The sequence below is a fragment of the Sinocyclocheilus grahami genome, unplaced genomic scaffold (assembly GCF_001515645.1).
Source record: "Sinocyclocheilus grahami isolate Dianchi unplaced genomic scaffold, SAMN03320097.WGS_v1.1 scaffold234.1, whole genome shotgun sequence".
In the NCBI taxonomy this organism is placed as follows: Eukaryota; Metazoa; Chordata; class Actinopteri; order Cypriniformes; family Cyprinidae; genus Sinocyclocheilus; species Sinocyclocheilus grahami.
The window spans coordinates 679,426-701,598 of record NW_015505413.1 but is presented as its reverse complement, the minus strand read 5'-3'; the positions used below and the strand labels follow the sequence as shown (position 1 = coordinate 701,598).

The window sequence follows — 22,173 nt, the reverse complement described above, 5'->3', positions numbered from 1 at the left end:
AGAAAGGCCCTCGCCTTTATCCAGGTCTTTCAACAGGTCAGCCTGGTATGCCTGGAGCACCGCCATCATTTGCAACGAAGCAAATGCTGCTCAAAATAAAATCCAGGCCTGGTCCTCTCTCCTCCAACACTGTCGTCACTCCTCCCTTTTATCCTTCCAGAGCTCCTCCGTGATACTTGAGACGGGTGAGTGGTGCAGGTGTCGCTCATTATCAATTAATCCACCGGCCTCGCTCCGTTCCCACGGCTCTCGGCCCCGCCCCCACTCGTCACACTCTTATAGCCGTTTTCGCGCATCGCCTCGATGTTGGCATAACTGGTATGCTGGAACCGATGGCTGCGTGAGGCCTCTTCCATTCCTTCTCGATCTCAGTATGGAGATCAGGAAGGAAAGGAAGGCTCACCTGAGCTGGATGGCTATGGCCAGAAAGATAACGTTCATAGAGACGACCTTGCGACGTCACTTCCTTAGTCCGCTTCCACGGCAAATCAAGCCTCGCCGTGGCACGATCCATAACTTCCAAGAGCTCATCATACGCAGGGCAGGAGGATTGGGAAGGCTCAGCCTCAGCTTCTTCACCCTCCTCAGACATTTCCTGCTCTTCCTGGGCTGAACCCAGCAGAGCACTGGCCCCGGATCAGAAGATGTTAAAGAAATAACATCATCCTCCAGCGGCTCATTCTCGTCCACAGCCAACGAGCGCGAGAGGGAAAGCCCCTCTTTAAACTCATCGGCCAGGTCCACCTGCGATCCCCACGAGCTCATTCTCCTCCGTGTCTCAGCAGCGGCGGGTCCTGAACCGCGGGAAGCAGATGGCTGCCCCTCTTTACTCTAAAAAAGAGACAAACGATTGCCCCCTCAGTGCACGCAGATTGCCCCCTCAAGGACATCGCGTGCGTGCTCTTTTCCCAAACAAACAACGCATAGATCGTGTGTGTCATCGGGTGTCAAATAGCGATGACACGGATGCACACATCTTCTAAACGCTACTAGTGCTCGCCATAATGAATGAAAGAGATTGCTTTTACCATGGAAATGTACGCTTCAAACAAAACAGTCAGTGAAGACGAAGAAGAGGATGATGTGTTCTCCCGGCGCCTATTTATACTATAGTCGCACCGGTAGTGACGTCATGGCTGTCGCCGGCCAATGTGTTTTTGGAGTTTTTTCAATGTATGCTTCAGACACGGGTCACGACGAGGCGTTCCCCATAGCGACCCCTAGAGTACGCAGTTCGAAGTTCCCATGAAAGGGAACTGCACACATCCCGCGGAAGAACATTCCAACTGGAGCTACTTCTCTAAGTTTATGTCTATGGCGATTCACGCAGGTATGTGTTACTCCGCAGCGGTGAAGACCCGACCAGGCTACAATAGTCCAAATATAAGTACTTATTATAAGTGTACCGTAGTGATTCGGAATAAGACAAAAACGTGGTTTGGAAGATGAATTCATGATGTACTCGCTCATTATATACATTTTGCAAATTTTGAACACAGAAAAAGTTACATAGTGCTGCTTTAACTAGAGAAACACTGACCCTCAGTGTGAGCAAATGTGAGCTCAGGTTTAGGAATGTCATGGCGGTTTGCTGCCGTGTCAGAATGCTTGTTTACAGGCACGTAGGAACTGGACCAAACCTTGAGACAATGCGACATGTAACCTGAAACACACGGATGTGTGAATCAAACCAATTGCAGCGGTGCCATCTAGTTTGGCATCAGCCTTGCAGCTCTGAGAGTCCAGCTTTGTGAGATCTGGACACTTCATTGTGTTTCTAAAGATCTCTGTTTGCTACCAAACTCCTGTTCCCATGACACAGTTTGAGAGAAGGATTACGCTGCTGTGAACATTTGAAAGGTGTTGACCAGAGCAGCCTGACTTAATCGGACTGTGCGTATCATATGAAGTAGCCTGTCACTTTTTTGCTAAATAGTTATTGCACACTTGTAATTAAAAATGTAATGTTTCCCTGCTGGAAAATTCAGTAAAATGGTAACTTGGAGTATGACAGTTGGTTTTTACTAGTACAAGCTGTATTTTCAAATACAATTCCTGTTCAGAACTTTACAAGTTTTGTAAATAATGTAGAAACTAAAGAAGATATTTTGAGAAATGTCAATGTTTTTTTGTCCATGCACACTGAAAAAAAAATTTGTGTACAAATAATTTTTACTGAATATTTGCTAGTAAAATTCACAATTAATTACCAAAAAAATAAAAATGTTTTGAGAAATGTCAGTGTTTTTTTTGTCCATACACAGTGAAAAAAACAAGCTGTATTTTCAAATACAATTCCTGTTCAGAACTTTACAAGTTTTGTAAATAATGTAGAAACTAAAGAAGATATTTTGAGAAATGTCAATGTTTTTTTTGTCCATGCACACTGAAAAAAAAATTTGTGTACAAATAATTTTTACTGAATATTTGCTAGTAAAATTCACAATTAATTACCAAAAAAATAAAAATGTTTTGAGAAATGTCAATGTTTTTTTTGTCCATGCACACTGAAAAAAAAATTTGTGTACAAATAATTTTTACTGAATATTTGCTAGTAAAATTCACAATTAATTACCAAAAAAATAAAAATGTTTTGAGAAATGTCAGTGTTTTTTTTGTCCATACACAGTGAAAAAAATTGGTGTAGAAACACTTTTCACTGAATATTTGCTAGTAAATTTCACAATTAATCAAAAAAGACAAGTGACAGTGCATTTTGAAGTACAAATACTGAAATAGTATTTTTGTCATTACAATACAAAACTTTTTTACAGTGCAGTGGAAGTCAATGGTAACTGAGACTGTTTGTTTTCATTATTTAAAATAAAGCTGAGGTAAAAATGAAATAAAATAAGACAAAATTAAATAATTATATAAATTTAAAAAACTTAAATGAATATGATAAATGTTGGCTTGTCAGCTAACTGAAATAAAGTAAGTTAAGGCTGAATTACTAAAATGACTGAAACTAAAACAGGAATAAAGTAATTAATAATAAAAAGAAATATAAAAAAAATGACAAAAGCACACAACAAGATTACTAAAAATTAAACTAAAATTAAAATGGAAATTGAAATTGAAAATATAAAAATAAAAGCTAATTTTTATAAATGTCTATATTTATAAATGTCAAGATTTTCAGTGTAAAAGAGCTTAAATTTTGACGACATGGAATATAGTGCAAAAGACGTATGGAACACTTTTATATCATTTTATAGTGCTTTATTATTATTTTGAAGCTTTACATACCCAATTCTCAGTTACCATCATTCTTCAAAATACCTTTCATTTGTGCTCCACAGAAGAAAGAAACTCAAACAGGTCTGTAACGACAAAAGAGTATGCAAATAATTACAGAATTTAAATTTTTGGGTGAACTGTCCCTTTAAGACTGACAAACACTTTCCATCTCTCTGAACATAGCCCCTTAAATTAGGCGAGGTCACCATCATTTTTGTTCAGTAGAGCACAGTTTGCAACTAAAATACTGCTAATAGGCTATCCTTCAGATCTAGTTGAGAGAGAATCGTGGAAGAAAAAGACAGTATAGTAAACACTGTTCTGGCTCATAGATATTATGCTGCAGGCACATAAAGCAGGCTTTGTTTTTTCATTCTCTTTGTTCATGTTACAGCAGAAACCTGTTGAATATTGCATGCAATGATCTCTGGTGTCTTGAGTTACACTAGTGTGGACAGCTTGAGTTTGAGAGAGTCAGGTGGGCTCCTCCCACAGGTGTTCAGGTGTAGTATAAGCCCCGCCCCCTGTCTTGAGCTCTATATTAGTGCACCGTTAGGTACTGACCACAGCTTAATGCTCCTCACATCACACAGCACAGAAGCCGTCCTTCACTACCAAGACCACAGGTATGAGACTTCTTTAACTTCTTTTCTTATGCAGTAGTCTAAGCACATATAAACCAGCCTCTTGTCAAATGGTAAAACCAAATGGAATTATATATGTTGTAATTCACATTAGATTTGGAACATTTTATTCAATTATATAGATTTAAAGGACAGGGATCATAATGAAGGCACTCTGTAATTCTAAACTACAATTCTAAAATTAAAGTTTCCTTTTAATTTTATTCAGGTGTTTTGTAATGACGATAACTGGTTTTAAAGATGTTGAACGTCCACAAATGAATCGTATTGTCTTGTTTGGAGTAAGTCCAATTGTATTTGACAACACAAGAGGCATAGCTCGTCTCCAAGACAGCAAGCCTCGCATCAGAAGAAGGTTAATTGTTTGATGTGCCAACACAAAGCAACAATGCAGTGTCCATTTACATATCATGTGATCTTTATCATTCAACTTTTGTGCATTGTTTGATGCTCTTAATACTTCATTGAGCAGAAGCCATGAAATTAAATTGGACTGTACAAGCATTTCTACTGAAGTCATTTGTCATTTAAAACAACTGTCCATTGCTAGCTAAGACTTGTTTTCTGAGTACACACACACACACACACACACACACATATATATATATATATATATATATATATATATATATATATATTTATGTGTGTGTGTGTGTGTGTGACATTTTTCTTACATTTTAAATTGTATATATATGCACAATATTAACAATCCTTAAAATAGGCTTGATTTTTAAAATTAAATATATCTGGACATTTCTTTGTGAGATTCACTCCTGACATTCACCCCTGTCAGAGTTGGGATTCTGGTCCCAGATCAGCATAAAGAGCTCTTTCAGCCCAGAGCTCTTTAACAGTAGCAGGCTGTCAGACAGTTATCACTTTATGGCAGGAGATAAATGGATTAGGAAGGTGTGAACCAACTCTCTTAAGCAGCCCAGAGTTGAGAAGTCATTTATTACAGAGTTTGGACGTTTACTTCTATCTGTAAAATCCAGCATTGGGGGAGCAATGGAAAATTCTTGGCTTGAAAGGCTTCTTTTAAAAAGTCAATTTGTATAGAGAACATTTTAAGCTGGATATCTTGAGGTTAGGTGGAGATGTGTGATGTTCTTCTACACCAAATATGTGACCCTGGACCACAAAACCAGTCATAAGGGTCAATATTCTGAATAAATATGCTTTCCATTGATGTATTGTTTGTTAGGACAATATTTGGCTGAGATACAACTATTTGAAAATCTGTAATCTTAGGGTGCAAAAAAATCTAAATATTGAGAAAATCGCCTTTAAAGTTGTCCAAATGAAGTTCTTAGCAATGCACATTACTAATCAAAAATTAAGTTTTGATATATTTATGGTAAGAAATTTACAAAATATCTTCATGGAACATGATCTTTACTTAATCTCCTAATGATTTTTGGCATAAAAGAAAAATCTATAATTTTGACCCATACAATGTATTGTTGGCTGTTGCTACAAATATGTCTGTGCTACTTAAAACTGGTTTTGTGCTCCAGGGTCACATATGATTTTCTTTGCACATTGTTGTTACTAGTATTTTTCTGCAAATGTTTCTCAAAATGTGGCAATAATGGGTGGTTTGAGTTTATTCTTATTCTAAAAGCACATTAAATTACTGTTGGATAACTTAGTGTATACCTGTAACATTGTTGCACAATCCATTTCTTACATGTAGGCTATAACCTCTGATGATATTTTTAAAACAAGGCAACTATTTAACTTTTAGTTATAGTTATTCATCAAAAATGTTGAGTGCATACTGAAATACATCTCCTTCTGTCCACAGAGGTCATGTCGTCCAGTCTGTCAGTACGGAGTTTCTCTATGGGCCGACAGCCCTCTTTCTCCAGCTTGTCTCTGAGGGACAGCGGACGTGCCCGATCCAAAGCCGCTGTCTCATTCGCTGCCGCCAAGCCTCTGTCTCGCTCTGCCTCCATGAGCATGTCAGATCTGAACGGCCTGAGCAACCTGTCCCTCAACGGCCTTCATGGCAACAGCACCAATGAGAAAGAGGCCATGCAAAGCCTCAACAGCCGACTCGCCAACTACCTAGACAAGGTCCGCACTCTGGAGAAGTCCAACGCTGACCTGGAGCTGAGGATCAAACAACTGATGCTGGAGCGTGTGCCGAAAGGGCATGATATTGATTCCATGATGGCCCAAGCCCATGCTCTGGAACAGGAAGTATGTGTACAATACCCTTGAGGTCTTTCGAACTTAATGAAAACAAAGATTGTTAGCATGGCTTGTGGTGTGTAGGTATACACATGCACTGAATGTCTGATCATTAGCCATACCAGACACACTAGTTAAATAATTACCTACTGTCAGACTAAACAGTTACCTTTTAACAAAGAAGGAAAGTACCTAAATCTGAATAAATAGCTTTGTAAAAGGGGTCGAAAATCTCAGCTGGTTTCCCAATGGTACTAGGTTCAAACACCATGAAGTGATGAGTTAAGTTTCCATCACAACTGTGTCCTTTCAGAAAAGCAACATAATCCCAGGTTGCTCCATAAGTACCATCTATGATGAGGGTGTCCAATCCTGGAGGAGCACCTTCCTGCAGTGTTTTGCTTTTACGTGCTTCAACTCACATGCCCGAAAGTTTCGAGCGATCCTAAAGTCCTTAATTGGCCTTCATCTTCATGTTCTGTACCTTACAGGTAAGGAAGAAGACCCTGGAGAACGCTCGGATCATGCTTGAGATCGACAACGCTAAGCTGGCTGCAGATGATTTCAGAATCAAGTGAGTGAGAGATGACTTCCTACACCTCTCAAACATCTGCTGAGGAACTTTAGGAGGCATTGATTTGATGTATGCTTGCAGATGGGACACGGAGAGTGCGATGTGTCAGTCGGTGGAGCGGGACTGTGTGGCCCTGAAGAAAGCCAAGTCAGACCATGACCAGATCATCGCCACACTCCGTGGTGACCTGGACAGCCTGAAAGAGGAACTTTACTTCCTGAAGAAGAATCATGAGGAGGTAAGATCTCCACCTGGAAACGAAATGACGAATGCTGCACCTGTTGCTCCTCATTTCTGCATTCCCTCAGTCTGCAAACTGGTTAAAAAGTGCCATGTAATTGTACATGAAGATTAGGACGTGTACCAGTCCAAAGTTCAGTGGTTTTTAGTCCTTTCAACCTTCTGTTGATGTAATCCCCTTTTGTGCATACGTTAATGGAGAAACTGATAGTATAATCTCTTCCATTATAGTTCCATTGTAGTTAGAAGAACCTTTAACTTCCATGGAATCCTTCCATTTCACAAAAGGTTTTTTATAGTGCAAAAAAAGGTTCTTCTAAGAAGGTTCTTTGAGGAACCAAAAATTGTTCCTCAAATGTGCGAAAACCCCTTTTTGGAATCTTTATTTTTTTTTATCTCTGTGACAGGTTTGTCAAACCCTTGAAGAGTCTCATGTGGTGACCTCTACTGTCCATGCTTGGGGTCATTTGTAACTCTATCCATGCGGTTCTTTTATCTCATGAAATCTAAGATGTGCCTCACAGCTAACCTCCTGGCACTGAGTCAAGTGCTGATTGTCATTTTTAGGCCAGAAACTTGCTTTACACAACTACGCAAAGATGCATGGCCAACAAATTCCAAATGCAAAGAAGGTGTACATGTACTTCAATCCTTGTGTTAATTTGAAACTAACAAGTCCTAGTTCATAAGAAGATGATTGAGTTACTATTAAACATCTGTGCCATTGAACCAGAATAAGGTATTTAGTTAGTGTAATAACTTGATCTACCTGGCTCAGCATGCTTCTCTTTAAACTGTAGCTTTGAAATTGACAATAGTTGACATGAAAAAAAATAATGCAATGGTCAATGAGGGCAGTACTGAGAATGCAATGGGTACTTATGTTTTATTCTGAACTGTGTTCGGAAATAGCATGTGTTTGTTGTACTTGCATAGACTATGTTCTAAGCCTTACTTGTCACTGGTGCATTGATGAACCACAAATCAACATGTAAGAAAAAAATACTCAAGAAGTACAGAACTATTCTCATGCTTTCTCACGCATAGACTTTGGGTATATTTGGAAAGAAGGGTGTGGTGTCATGGTTGTCGAATATTCAAAATATGTCTGGCGTGTTTGTCTGTTTTTGTGCGAGGCACATGCATACTTCCCTTGTGAGCAACATGAGACCAACACTATTAATAATGCAATGGTCAATGAGGGCAGTACTGAGAATGCAATGGGTACTTATGTTTTATTCTGAACTGTGTTCGGAAATAGCATGTGTTTGTTGTACTTGCATAGACTATGTTCTAAGCCTTACTTGTCACTGGTGCATTGATGAACCACAAATCAACATGTAAGAAAAAATACTCAAGAAGTACAGAACTATTCTCATGCTTTCTCATGCATAGACTTTGGGTATATTTGGAAAGAAGGGTGTGGTGTCATGGCTGTCGAATATTCAAAATATGTCTGGCGTGTTTGTCTGTTTTTGTGCGAGGCACATGCATACTTCCCTTGTGAGCAACATGAGACCAACACTATTAAATATTAATTGAGAAGAACTTAATAATGAAGTAACTTCCACCGACCTTGTGCTACCACGTGGTATCAAATTCCCAGCATTCACTCCGCAGTCTCAAATCACCACACAAACCACACCCCAGTGTTCAACACACGAAATACACGCACATTTAACCTATCCAAACATGTTAAATATCTCATTAGTCAAAGACGAACAGTTTTTGTTAGTTCCACAGAAAGTTACCAGACAATTTGTTTAGTCGTACAACATCCTTCTCTCATTACTTTTCCCACAGGAAGTAGACAGCCTGAGGGCCCGGGTTGCTCAAGAGGAAGTCAGTGTGGAGGTGGATGCGGCCCACGGGCCAGAGCTGGGGACGGTTCTCTCTGACCTCAGGTCTCAGTATGAAGGCATTGTCCAGAAGAACAAGGAGGAAGCTGAGAGCTGGTACCGTAAAAAGGTTGGTGTTCCCAGAGGATCAGGGTCAGAACCAGTGGCTGCTAGCTCCTATTAAGAGTTTCCTAGACCCAGATCACATTTCACTGACAAAAACACCTGGGTTAAACCCAATTACTATGTATTATTACCATTTAACAACACCTTGTTAAATGATAATATGTAATACCATGATATTTTTGTACATTAAAGCATAGTATTTACATGTTGCTCCAAACTAAGTATTTCAAAACATGTTTTTGGACATGGTACCACAATGGTTTTGGAACGTGAACCCCTACAAATTAAATAAGGCATTTGAAAAATACTGTGGTATTACCATGTTTTTTTTCTATATGTGTGTCTACTTTACTGTCATGTTTTTTTGAACATATGAATACCATGCTTTAATACGATGTATAAATACCATGTCATGGAACTAGTACTTTTGGTAAGTGAAACCATGATATTTACATACTTCAAAATATCATCATGTTTTTTCTTAATATTAGATCACAATATTATCATGGTTTATGAACCATACTGATGCCAGGGTATTTATGTAAGTTAAACCACGTTGAAATCTTAAACCATATGTTACTCTAAGCTACTTTTTGGACAAGGTATTTAAATAAAGTACTTCAAAAATAAAATGGTATTACCATGCTTTAAAAAAAAAAATGGAACCACAATCTGCAAGCTACATCATGCTATTTCAAGGTACTTCATAATAATGTGGTATTACCATGTTTTTTTTCACTTTACTATCATGTTTTGAACATATAAATGTCTTTTTGTAAGCTCGACACTATGGTAGAACGATGGTATTTTTGGTAAGTGAAACCACGGACAAGGTATTTAAATAAAGTACTTCAAAAATAAAATGGTATTACCATGCTTTAAAAAAAAAAATGGAACCACAATCTGCAAGCTACATCATGCTATTTCAAGGTACTTCATAATAATGTGGTATTACCATGTTTTTTTTTCACTTTACTATCATGTTTTGAACATATAAATGTCTTTTTGTAAGCTCGACACTATGGTAGAACGATGGTATTTTTGGTAAGTGAAACCATGGTATTTACATATGGTACTTCAAAAATAATGTGGAATCATCATGTTTTTTTTAAATAATAATAATATACTGACATACTGATACTATACTATTTTTTGTAAGCTAAACCATGGTATGTTACTTTTACTCTATATGTTACTCTAAGGTAATTTTCTTTGGACATGACGTGCAAATGGTAACCATACCTTGGTATTTTTTGCATATAAAACCAAGTCATATGCATGGTACTCCAGGTATACTTTTGGACATAGAGCCATGATAAATATCAATGCTCCATGTTATTGTGACTGATACATCATCATATAAGACTTTGTGCTCATCAGACCTTTAGCAGGATGTATTACTTTCTTCTGTTGCATGGTGGTCTTACATGCAGAGCATTTTTGTAACCCATCCACTGTATGTGTGTGTGTGTGTGTTTAGCTGGAGATGGTGCAGTCGCAGGTGCGAGAGAGTAACGAAGCCCTGAGAGGGGCTCAGAGTGAACTGACCGAGCGACAGCGCTTTCTGCAGACACTGGAAGTGGAACTGGAGAGCCTTCACAAACAGGTCAGAACCAGGCAGGAGGACCCTTTTACGGACCATTTCTGTTCCCTGAGTGAACTTCTTGAGCCGTGGCCAATGCAGATACAGTTACCGTTTAGCAATGGAAAGTAATACCCTGCCCTTTATGTCGAGGGTTTTTTGAATAAGCCAGGCCATAAATGCTCCATCGCATACCTTCACAAGTCAAATGTGAGCGGCAAGAAGCACAGACACAGTTTGTTGTTGGATTATGGAGTAACAAAGGGGTCTGTAGAAACCCTACTACAAGTAATACACATGTAGTAGATCTCCAAAGAGGAACTTTTCCATCAGAACACTCACTTAGAAACAGGTTCGCTTGTTTTCATGACCTTAGAATCTCATGGCAGTCCAAGATCACTCCCAGCATCTCAGATGTAGTTACTATAAACAGGTCACGCTTGTGTAAATAAGCCAAGATGTAAGATGCTCAAATGGGAGTTGTTTAAATGGTAGTAGTTTCTCTGCTGGTACAATTATTTTGAGGGTGCAAGTAGATGCATTAAGGCACCTTTTAATCCCCTAATAATTAAAACGCAAGTTGTTCCAAATCCGTATGACTTGCTTTCCTCAGTGGAACACAAAAGGATGGAGAATATTCACACTGCTCTTTCCTATACAATGAAAACATGCTCTGTATTACATTTTTTTGCAGGAATAGTGGTCTGTGAGTGTTTGTATAAAGGTTTTGCACCTCATTAGCACATGAGCAGTAGCCAAAAAAGCCTCATTGTCCTGACAGTTCACCTTATCACTAACTGGTGGTTGGCAGTTTAAACATGATTACATGTTAAATAAATAGGATCGACTTATTTACTGATGGAATAGCTTCATTTACATGGTAATTATTCACTAAAGACACACAGACAGACCCACATTTACATGTAACACTTTACATCACGCAACAATTCATTTTGAAACCATGCAAAAAAAATAAATAAAAAATCTGTGTGACCAAATGGAATTTTTACACATTGTTTACATTTTAAATATACTATTGTTATTTAAATGTTCATTTTATCTTCAGGCTTTTGATAGTTTTATTGATAATAGAGGGAGGACAGGTTATTGTGCATCTCCCATTTGAGCACCACTGCTTCATGTGTTAATATGTGCACTAACCAAACTATGGCTGTCATTAATCACTCACCCTCATGTCGTTTCAAACCCGCAAGACCTGCATTCATCTTCGGAACATAAATGAAGATATTTCTGATGAAATCTGAGAGCTTTCTGACCCTCCATACACAGCAACACAACTGACACGTTCAAAGCCCAGAATCGTAGTAAAGACATTGTTAAAATAGTCCATGTGACATGTAACTGTCGTGGTACTCTCGTACAACTCTCGTTGTTGAATAAAGTCCTTATTTTTGTTTTCTTAGTGCACAGAAAGTATTCTCGTGTCTTCATAACATTACGGTTGAACCACTGATATCACATGGACTATTTTAACAATATCCGTGAACGTGGCAGTTGTGTTGCAGTCTATGCAGGGTCAGAGAGCTCTGGGATTTCATCAAAAATATCTTAATCTGTGTTCCGAAGATGAATGAAGGCCTTACAGGTTTGGAACGACATGAGAGTAAGTAATTAATGACAGAATTGTCATTTTTTTAACCCCTCTCACAGGTGGCGGCTCTGGAGGGTAACCTGGGTGAGACGGGGCAGAAGTACACCCTGGAGATGGAGCGACTGCAAGCTACCCTGGCCCAGCTGGAGGAAAACCTGTCGCAGCTGCGTCTGGACATGCAGCGCAACAAGACGGACTACGAGCAGCTCCTGCGCATCAAGCAGAACCTGGAGATGGAGATCGCAACCTACAGGAGGCTGCTGGAGGGGGAGGAAACGTGAGTGCAAGAGATTCTTGCAGTTTACTAAATAAAAATGGTCACTATTCACTCACCGTAATGTCCTTCCAGTCTCTTTGTTGTTGTTTCTTGTGACACTGATATTGGTGTCAGAGATTTTAGCAGCTTAATGATTGTTTTGATAATTACATCAGGTTTCTTTTTTTATTTCGCAGGGTTAAAGAGACTCCTCCACCACCTAAGAGTGAGTGCTCACTCATACAAAACATGTCACATGACACATGAAGCACACACTAGAACAAACATGCACAAACTTGATCTGACAAGCTATAGTCAACAAACATTGCCGAAAGATTTGCATAACTAAAAAATATTGCATAAATTAATTTTATTTTTTGGATAAAATCTCCTCCATTCCTGCAAAATTGATAAATAATGTAACAAGGTTGACAGCTTTATGCTTTAGCTATGAAACTGCAAAGTGCTTTTGGAAAGAAAAATTAAATGGGGAAATTTTTATAATTGTGACCCTGGAGCACAAAACCAGTCATACGGGTCAAGTATTTGAAATTTATATGATTTTTATCATTAACGCTGAATAAATAAGCTTTCAAATGATGTATGTTTGTTAGGATAGGACAATATTTGGCTGAGATACAACTATTTGAAAATCTGGAATCTGAGGGTGCAAAAAAATCTAAATATTGAGAAAATCACCTTTAAAGTTGTTCAAATGAATTCTTAGCGATGCGTATTACTAATCAAAAATCAAGCTTTTGATATATTTACAGTAGGAAATGTACAAAATATCTTCATGGAACATGATCTTTAATTAATATCCTAATGATTTTTGGCATAAAAGAAAAATCAATAATTTTGACCCATACAATGTATTTTTGGCTATTGCTACAAATATTGCTCAGCGACTTAAGATTGGTTTTGTGCTCCAGGGTGGACCAGGGTCACAATTAAACCTTCACTATAGAAAATCATGGTAACGGGTGACATTTTTAGATACTAAAAATACTCTACTGACTCACATCAAAATTATTTTTGATTTATGGAATAACTTGTCACTTTAAAAGGAGAACAAATTATGGCAAAATGGTTGATGCATAACCTGGGCACACAACCTCAGCTCTTTTTAATAATACATAAAAAAACATACAGAATAATTTGAGTAAAAATACCAACTTTTGTTTACATCTACACTACTTTTCAAAAGTTTGAGGTCAGGAAGATTTTTTAATGTTTTTAATGTCTCCTGTGTTCATGAAGGCTGCCTTTATTTGATTAAAAAATACAGTAAAAACAGTAATATTGTGAAATATTATTACAAATAAAATTAACTGTTTTCTATTTGAATATATTTTAAAATGTAATTTATTTCTGTGATGCAAAGCTGAATTTTCAGCATCATTACTCCAGTCTTCAGTGTCACTTGAACCATCAGAAATCATTCTAATATGCTTCTCTGCTGCTCAAGAAACACTTATTATTAAACAGTTGTGCTGCTTCATATTTTTGTGGAAACTGTGATTCATTGATGAATCGAAAGTAAAAAAGGGCATTTATTTTAAATAGAAATCTTTTTACTGTAATTGTTGATCAATTTAATGCACCCTTGTTGAATAAAAATATTAACTTCTTTAAAAAATCAAATCTTACTCTAAACTTTTGAAGTAGTGTATTTGTTTTCATCAAAGGTGCGTATTTGCTAATAAAGCAAAAAAAAAGAGTGCTGTCAAATCGATTAATCGCGATTAATCGCATCCAAAATTAAAGTTTGTGTTTACATAATATATGTGTACTGTGTATATTTATATGTATTTATGAATATAAACACATACATGCATTTATTTAACAAATACAAGTAATATATATATCGATTTGACAGCACTAAAAATTCAATAAATTAAAGTGGCAATAAAGTTAGAAAAATGCCTATAATAACTAAAAGATTGCATAATCTTTTGTTCAAGTCCTTTTTTACACATTTCAGGGTGACGTCTATTCAAAAGTTATAAATATTTTGCTCCATGTTTTTATGCACATTCACCTGGAGGTGTCATTGTCACCAATCTGATGTTGGATGTTCAGGACTATACGATACGATACGATACACTTACAAGATTATTATGGTAAGATAGTTCATATGCTTTTTGAAGTGGCTGACCCACAATTTTGGAGCACATTTTTAGTAAGTTCATTAGCTTTGTTTTTAGACTAACAGATAGACTCATATACCAAACCGAATTACAATACTGCAAGACACTCATGATTACAAACATAAAAAACAATAAAAGAATCTGCTTTCTTGCTCCAAACGACCTCAGTCTACGGAGAAAGTAGATTCTTTGCATTTATTTTTTACAGATACTATCTTTATGATCTCTCCATGATAATGTTTTGTCTATCCATACTCCTAAGTACCTATACACCTAAGTACCTATACCTATCTTCATGTATAACAACAGGTGTTTGTGACCATTGTATAAATATGTCAAAATGTTGTGAAGATATGTCCTTATCAATCAAACGCCATTATACTATAAGTTGCACGCAGATAGTTAGCTGTAGGATGAATTATTCAGGCAGAAGTTAGAACCAAAGGGTGGCTTGCCATAAACGAAAGGGAAAGAAACCCTTGAAAAAAGGTGCCTAAAACACTGTTTCTATTGCCATGGACTGACTCACCAGTGAAGTCTGACCTGAACAATAGTATTAATGATGCTAAACACCACTAATTATTCTTAAGTCCACTTGTGGAGTAGAAGATAATGCGCTTGTATGAACTTCTGCCAAAATGCAACATGACTCTTTTTTAAAATGATACGCAAGAGTGAGAGAGACATTTAGCTAGCTGATTAAAAACTTCATCTGAGCGTTCACAGCTAAATGACGCACACTAACCAGTGAAGCAAGCATAATTAATATGCGTGAAAAATAAAATCACCCAGCGTGACACAAGCATGTCTATGTACCGGTGAGATACAACAGTTACCGGTAATCTTTAACTCTCTTACTGCCCTGAAATGAGACAATGAACTTTATAAGGGAAATACCCCACATCCATCCATTCTTCCCTGTCAAAACAACATGCAGAATAAGGACTATAATATGTAAAATCTGCATGTTATTGTTGCTAAAGAGCTTTTAAGTCTTTAAAAGCCACTGGAGTTGTTAGCTTCACTGCTAAGATTAGCACAGGCTTATGCTATGATAACAGACTTACATAAGCAGCCTAGACAGATGTGTAGGATAAAGCATTATTTCAACTGTGAAAATTGTAGCTCCAAATGTTAGTGAAGAATCTACATAAACAGCATTTTAAGGCACACATGCACAGTGCAAAGGTTTGGGAATATGATATGTGTATGATGCCTGTTTTACAATCGGTTTTGATTTTAAAAGTCGTGTAGTGTATTCCAGTCTTTATGCAAGTTACCTAATCAGATTACTTTTTTCAAGTAGTAAAGTACCACATTATTTTTTATCATTATTTGTGATCACATTACTCGTACCTCAAACATACATTTTAAAACAGATTCGTTTTTATTAATAACATATTTTACAGATACTATCTTTATGATCTCTCCATGATAATGTTTTGTCTATCCATACTCCTAAGTACCTATACACCTAAGTACCTATACCTATCTTCATGTATAACAACAGGTGTTTGTGACCATTGTATAAATATGTCAAAATGTTGTGAAGATATGTCCTTATCAATCAAACGCCATTATACTATAAGTTGCACGCAGATAGTTAGCTGTAGGATGAATTATTCAGGCAGAAGTTAGAACCAAAGGGTGGCTTGCCATAAACGAAAGGGAAAGAAACCCTTGAAAAAAGGTGCCTAAAACACTGTTTCTATTGCCATGGACTGACTCACCAGTGAAGTCTGACCTGAACAATAGTATTAATGATGCTAAACACCACTAATTATTCTTAAGTCCACTTGTGGAGTAGAAGATAGTGCGCTTGTATGAATTGTCAAAATGCAACATGACTCTTTTTTAAAATGATACGCAAGAGTGAGAGAGACATTTAGCTAGCTGATTAAAAACTTCATCTGAGCGTTCACAGCTAAATGACGCACACTAACCAGTGAAGCAAGCATAATTAATATGCGTGAAAAATAAAATCACCCAGCGTGACACAAGCATGTCTATGTACCGGTGAGATACAACAGTTACCGGTAATCTTTAACTCTCTTACTGCCCTGAAATGAGACAATGAACTTTATAAGGGAAATACCCCACATCCATCCATTCTTCCCTGTCAAAACAACATGCAGAATAAGGACTATAATATGTAAAATCTGCATGTTATTGTTGCTAAAGAGCTTTTAAGTCTTTAAAAGCCACTGGAGTTGTTAGCTTCACTGCTAAGATTAGCACAGGCTTATGCTATGATAACAGACTTACATAAGCAGCCTAGACAGATGTGTAGGATAAAGCATTATTTCAACTGTGAAAATTGTAGCTCCAAATGTTAGTGAAGAATCTACATAAACAGCATTTTAAGGCACACATGCACAGTGCAAAGGTTTGGGAATATGATATGTGTATGATGCCTGTTTTACAATCGGTTTTGATTTTAAAAGTCGTGTAGTGTATTCCAGTCTTTATGCAAGTTACCTAATCAGATTACTTTTTTCAAGTAGTAAAGTACCACATTATTTTTTATCATTATTTGTGATCACATTACTCGTACCTCAAACATACATTTTAAAACAGATTCGTTTTTATTAATAACATACAAGCAAGTAGCTACATAATGACAACAACTACCCACTTGATGATTAATCTGGTTCATATAACAAATTGCTTCAAATTTATGTAAAAAAAAAGTTCTTTAGATTATTTCAAATGTTCTTCACACTAAGAAAAATGCATGGGGTAATGCTTTATTTTACAGTGTCCCTGTTACACATCTCACATGTACTTGATAACAGTAAATTATGCATAATTAAGCAAATAACCCTATTGTGTAGTAAGTACGTGTAGTTAATTAATATTTCCCAGTACTTAAACGTACAATCTCACAGTAACAATGAGAGCTGTTCACTGAAAGGTTCTTTGGGGAACCCAAAATGTTTCTTCTACACTCTTAAAAATAAAGGTGCTTCAAAAGGTTCTTCAAGCGATGCCATTGAAGAACCATTTTTGGTTCCACAAAGAGCCATTCAGTCAAAGGTTCTTTAAAGAACCATCTCTTTCTGACCTTTTTATAATCTGAGGAACCTAAGGGTGCTATGCAACCTTTGTGAAACAGAAAGGTTCTTCAGATGTTAAAGGTTCTTTATGGAACCATTTTAGACAAAAAGGTTCTTCTATGGCATCGTGACGCACCTTTATTTTTAAGAGTGTACAGCATCACTGCAAAAAACCCTTTCTAAACTTTATTTTTTAAGACAGTATATGTAAGTTCATGTTGTGGAATGTCAACCACAGACCTGATTTTACACATGAATCCAAAACCAGGAAGTACAAACTCGCATTAGAACACACACCTCTGTTCTTCTCGCATGTACTGTCATAAATGTAAGTATAATATAAAACATAAAATACATATAAAACTAGAACATAAGACAGAATAGCTCTGTTATATACTAGCTATATGTATTTGCTCCTAAATATTTTCCGATGCAATTCCACCTGTAAAACCTTGAGGGGCTAAATAGAGATAAAAAAACAAAACAGGTTCACTTCCATAAACCCACAAAGGACCTCTAATTCTATAGAGTCTCTAGACAGCTCTTTGCAGTTCAGATAGGAAGCTTTCTCAGCAATTCATCACATACTGCACATGTGCTGGATCAGATCGTTCTGTTCTAATGATTTACCTGTGTCTGCACATCCTTCAAGCTACAAGACAACAAATGCAAAGCTGTGTTCTGCGTCCAATCAGATTGTAGGCAACATTGGCTTCCTCAAAGCGGCTGTCTTCAAACAGACTACACGTGTGTCATTAGCGTTCCTGAGACATTCTATCCTCAAACTGATTTGAGGAGCTCTGTAATTATCTCTGGTCCAGCTCTGAAGGCCTGTGCTTGGCTAATGACACATTGTCACGGAAATCATATTCTAGGTGAATAACGGGCTTGGAATGTGATTGTGGTCAAGAGAGCGAGAGAGAGAGAGAGAGAGAGAGAGAGAGAGAGAGACCGGCCACCAAAACGTCTTTTTACTCAGCTATTAAATTACAAAATGCTAAAATGTTGTTTTCTGTGAGGCTTTTATATCTGAGATTAATTGTGAATGTTTGGTGCAACTATGTAATGTTCTTAAAATAATTATATTAATGTTTTTGTAAAATGTGGAAGTAATCCTAATATAGAATAGGAGAGAATGAGGATAAAATGTTCACAGTTAAAGGAATAGTTTACCCAAAAATTAAAATGGACTCACAGGCATCTCATCTGAATCATCTGAATCATAGTACTCATCTAATATGTAGATGAGTTTGTTTCAGAACAGATTTAGAGAATTTTTATTTTATTTTTTTTTATTTAGAGAATTGCATCACTTGATCACCAGCAGATCCTCTGCAGTGAATGGGTGCCGTCAGAATGGGTGTTGTCTTTTGATGTAGTTTCTGCTTCCCAGTGGCTGACTGAATATCTGGCAATGGGACATCTAGTCACCCATTTTAGAAATGATCCATTAAAGGACTAGTTTACCCCCAAACATTTAATTTGCTGAAAATGTACTCCCCCTCAGGCCATCCAAGATGTAGATGAGTTTGTTTCTTCATCAGAACAGATTTGAAGAAATTCATCATCCCTAATGGATGCCCTGCAGTGAATGGGTGCCGTCAGAATGAGAGTCCAAACAGCTGATAAAACCATCACAATAATCCACAAGTGATCCACACCACTCCAGTCCATCAGTTAACATCTTGTGAAGAGAAAAGCTGTGTGTTTGTAAGAAACAAATCCATCATTTAGATGTTTTTAACTTCAAACTGTCACTTCTGGCAAAAATAGCAGTCCATAATCCATAATAACACTTCCTCCAGTGAAAAAGTCCATCCTCTGTTGTCCTCTCACATCAAAATCCATATCTTTTTAACATATTTGTTTAGCATGGCTCTGTACTGTTTTTTCTTGTAAAAAGTGCTTGATCTGTGCATATTTCTCTCCTGATTCAGATGAGATGACTTTTTCACTAGAGAAAGCAATATAATGGATTATGGACTTGTTTTCTTACAAGCATGCACCTATTAGCTTCACAAGACATTAACCGATGGACTGTCATGTGGTTTACTTGTGGATTATTGTGATGTTTTTATCAGCTGTTTGGACTCTCATTCTGACGGCACCCATTCACTGCAGAGGATCCATTGGCGATGTTGAATTTCTGATAAAGAAACATACTCATCTACATATTAAATGGCCTGAGACTGAGTACATTTTCAGCTAATTTAAATTTTTGGGTGAACTAGTCCTTTAATGGACCATTTCTAAAAAAAAAAACAGGGGACCGGATGTCTCATTGCCAGATATTCTTCAGTCACGGGGAAACAGAAACTACATCAAAAGACCAGACGCTGGCTAGAAAACATCGTCCAAACAAACACTTTGCAGGAGCTCAGTAGCTTTGTATCATGAAAGAATCCAAAAAAAAGGGAAAAAGATCTTGAAGTCACTGTGTGCAAAGAGCGCCCCCTTGTGTTTCAATAAAACTTTCGGTTTAGGTTTGTAAAAGCTATTAATTAAAATTAAAAATACTATTTGATATTAATAAAACATTGATTAAATATTAATTAAACTTTCTTTATTTTTTAACGTAGAGTCCTAAATTAGTTTGGTAGACCTATTAGATGTTTTTTTTTTAATAGCTCATACAATATTTATCTTGACCTCTTGAGGTTCGGATCAACATTTCCAAAGCCTCCTTTCAACCTTTATAAGAGATTCAGGCCCCTTTTTTTAACTATTCGTTGTACCTATTTGTTTAAAGAGCCTTTCATTATTGCAAATCAGTAGACAAATTAAAGAACACGAAACTGAAAGATGCATGTTAGATTCAGGTAAAGTATGAAAGACAAAATAACTATTTAGCAGTAAAATCCTGTAGAAAATATACAGCATTTAAATATGTGCAATATGACTGCAGTGTCTGTTTATGGCCGGATGGTGTCGCCAACGTCCTTATCAATAATGTCTCTCATTTGGGCTTTACTGTAATACAAATCAAAGTGAGTGAATGAGGGTAAATGTGTTAACCTGGTGACAGTCTGAAAAGCAAACTGTGCGACTTTAAATGCAAAGGGAAAGTCATATGTATTGTTTTCTACTTTTTTTTCCACAAAATGACCTTTATGAATATCCTGAACTAAAATAGTTATGCAAAATACATTTAGAGCTGCACTAGGCCGTACTCACATAAAATACCATATCACATCAGTCAGGATTTTATCAAATAATTTTGCACATAAATCATTTTATAACATAACATACATGATAGCATTCAATATATTACATTATATTACAATATAACATTGTAGCATCACACATCTCCCCAGTATTGTGCAGTATTTTATATAAATTGTTTATGCCAAGCCAAGATAAGCACACAGCTATCCTGCAATGCACCTGCTACTGTATCTAGTTCTCCATGAAAGAGATCTCAACTCATCAGTGAAGCAGGAACAGAAAGTGTGAGCTTCATTTCACTGGCAAAAGTCTATAGGCTACAGTAGATTCCCATGAGGATGGTCTTTGCAAAACCCAGGAAATCTAAGCTTTATGGAGCATTTCAAGATGTTCAAGTCTACTAATCGATCCAGTACTCATTACGCTTCCTCTTTCACCAAGGTGCATGAACAAACAGATCCACATGATCCCCTATCGTTCAAATGAAGCATCTCTGTCTCTTTAAAACACATGCAGCCTACGCCTCGAAAAGCGGCTTGTTCCGGCTTTGCCCCTTTACATCTTTATCCTTGCCCCCTACATGAAAATAGTACCCTGTATAATATCAAACAACAACATCCTCCGCGATATTCTGTTGAAAAAAGCACAGTTTCCGGATACAACCGAGTCATTTGAAGTTTAAACAAGCGCATCCACAGCTCATCTCGGGATGCGAGCATCCACGGCGGAGGGATATCGAGTCTGACTCTCACTGCTGGACGGATCTTTGAAGTTGCGAATCCTACTATGACGAAGGCCTGGCTGATGAATATTAATGAGGCAATAAGAAGGTTGCTTGGTAACTATGGAATGAATGTGGATTACAATTCTGAAACATTGCAGTTATGTGAAGGTTCATCAATGATTATTTTATTAGGCTCTATTTGATGAGGAAAAAGAAAAATGGGTAACACTTTACTTGAAGGGGTGTGCATAAGACTGACATGACACATGACATGAATATGAAGGAGGTTTTATGCATGTTTATGACGACTGTCATTAAGTGTCATTCGCTCAGTTATGTCATTTTTAATGCAAATATGACATTATTTGACCTAACCCTAACCTAACCCTACCCCTAACCATAGCCCATAACAAAGACCCAACCGAGTCATTTGAAGTTTAAACAAGCGCATCCACAGCTCATCTCGGGATGCGAGCATCCGCGGCGGAGGGATATCGAGTCTGACTCTCACTGCTGGACGGATCTTTGAAGTTGCGAATCCTACTATGACGAAGGCCTGGCTGATGAATATTAATGAGGCAATAAGAAGGTTGCTTGGTAACTATGGAATGAATGTGGATTATAATTCTGAAACATTGCAGTTATGTGAAGGTTCATCAATTATTATTTTATTAGGCTCTATTTGATGAGGAAAAAGAAAAATGGGTAACACTTTACTTGAAGGGGTGTGCATAAGACTGACATGACACCTACATAATCATGACATGACA

The 22,173-nt window shown here is 37.1% G+C and overlaps 1 protein-coding gene across 1 annotated transcript; it reads left to right on the top strand.

Annotated features, from left to right (window-relative positions):
- Nucleotides 1–3,789: 3,789 nt before the first annotated feature.
- On the top strand, nt 3,790–12,575 carry LOC107597669 (keratin, type I cytoskeletal 18-like). Its single transcript, XM_016288834.1, has 8 exons — nt 3,790–3,866; nt 5,692–6,089; nt 6,572–6,654; nt 6,736–6,892; nt 8,698–8,862; nt 10,339–10,464; nt 12,112–12,329; nt 12,506–12,575. Exons 2-8 carry the CDS (start codon nt 5,697–5,699, stop codon nt 12,573–12,575), a joined length of 1,212 nt encoding a protein of 403 aa, XP_016144320.1. The 5' UTR covers nt 3,790–3,866; nt 5,692–5,696.
- Nucleotides 12,576–22,173: the final 9,598 nt, after the last annotated feature.

Coding starts and splice junctions, on each gene's coding strand:
- LOC107597669 (XM_016288834.1), top strand. CDS start 5,697: ATGTCGTCCAGTCTGTCAGTACGGAGTTTCTCTATGGGCCGACAGCCC. Junction 8,863..10,338: donor AGAGCTGGTACCGTAAAAAG/GTTGGTGTTCCC, acceptor GTGTGTGTTTAG/CTGGAGATGGTGCAGTCGCA. Junction 10,465..12,111: donor TGGAGAGCCTTCACAAACAG/GTCAGAACCAGG, acceptor CCCCTCTCACAG/GTGGCGGCTCTGGAGGGTAA.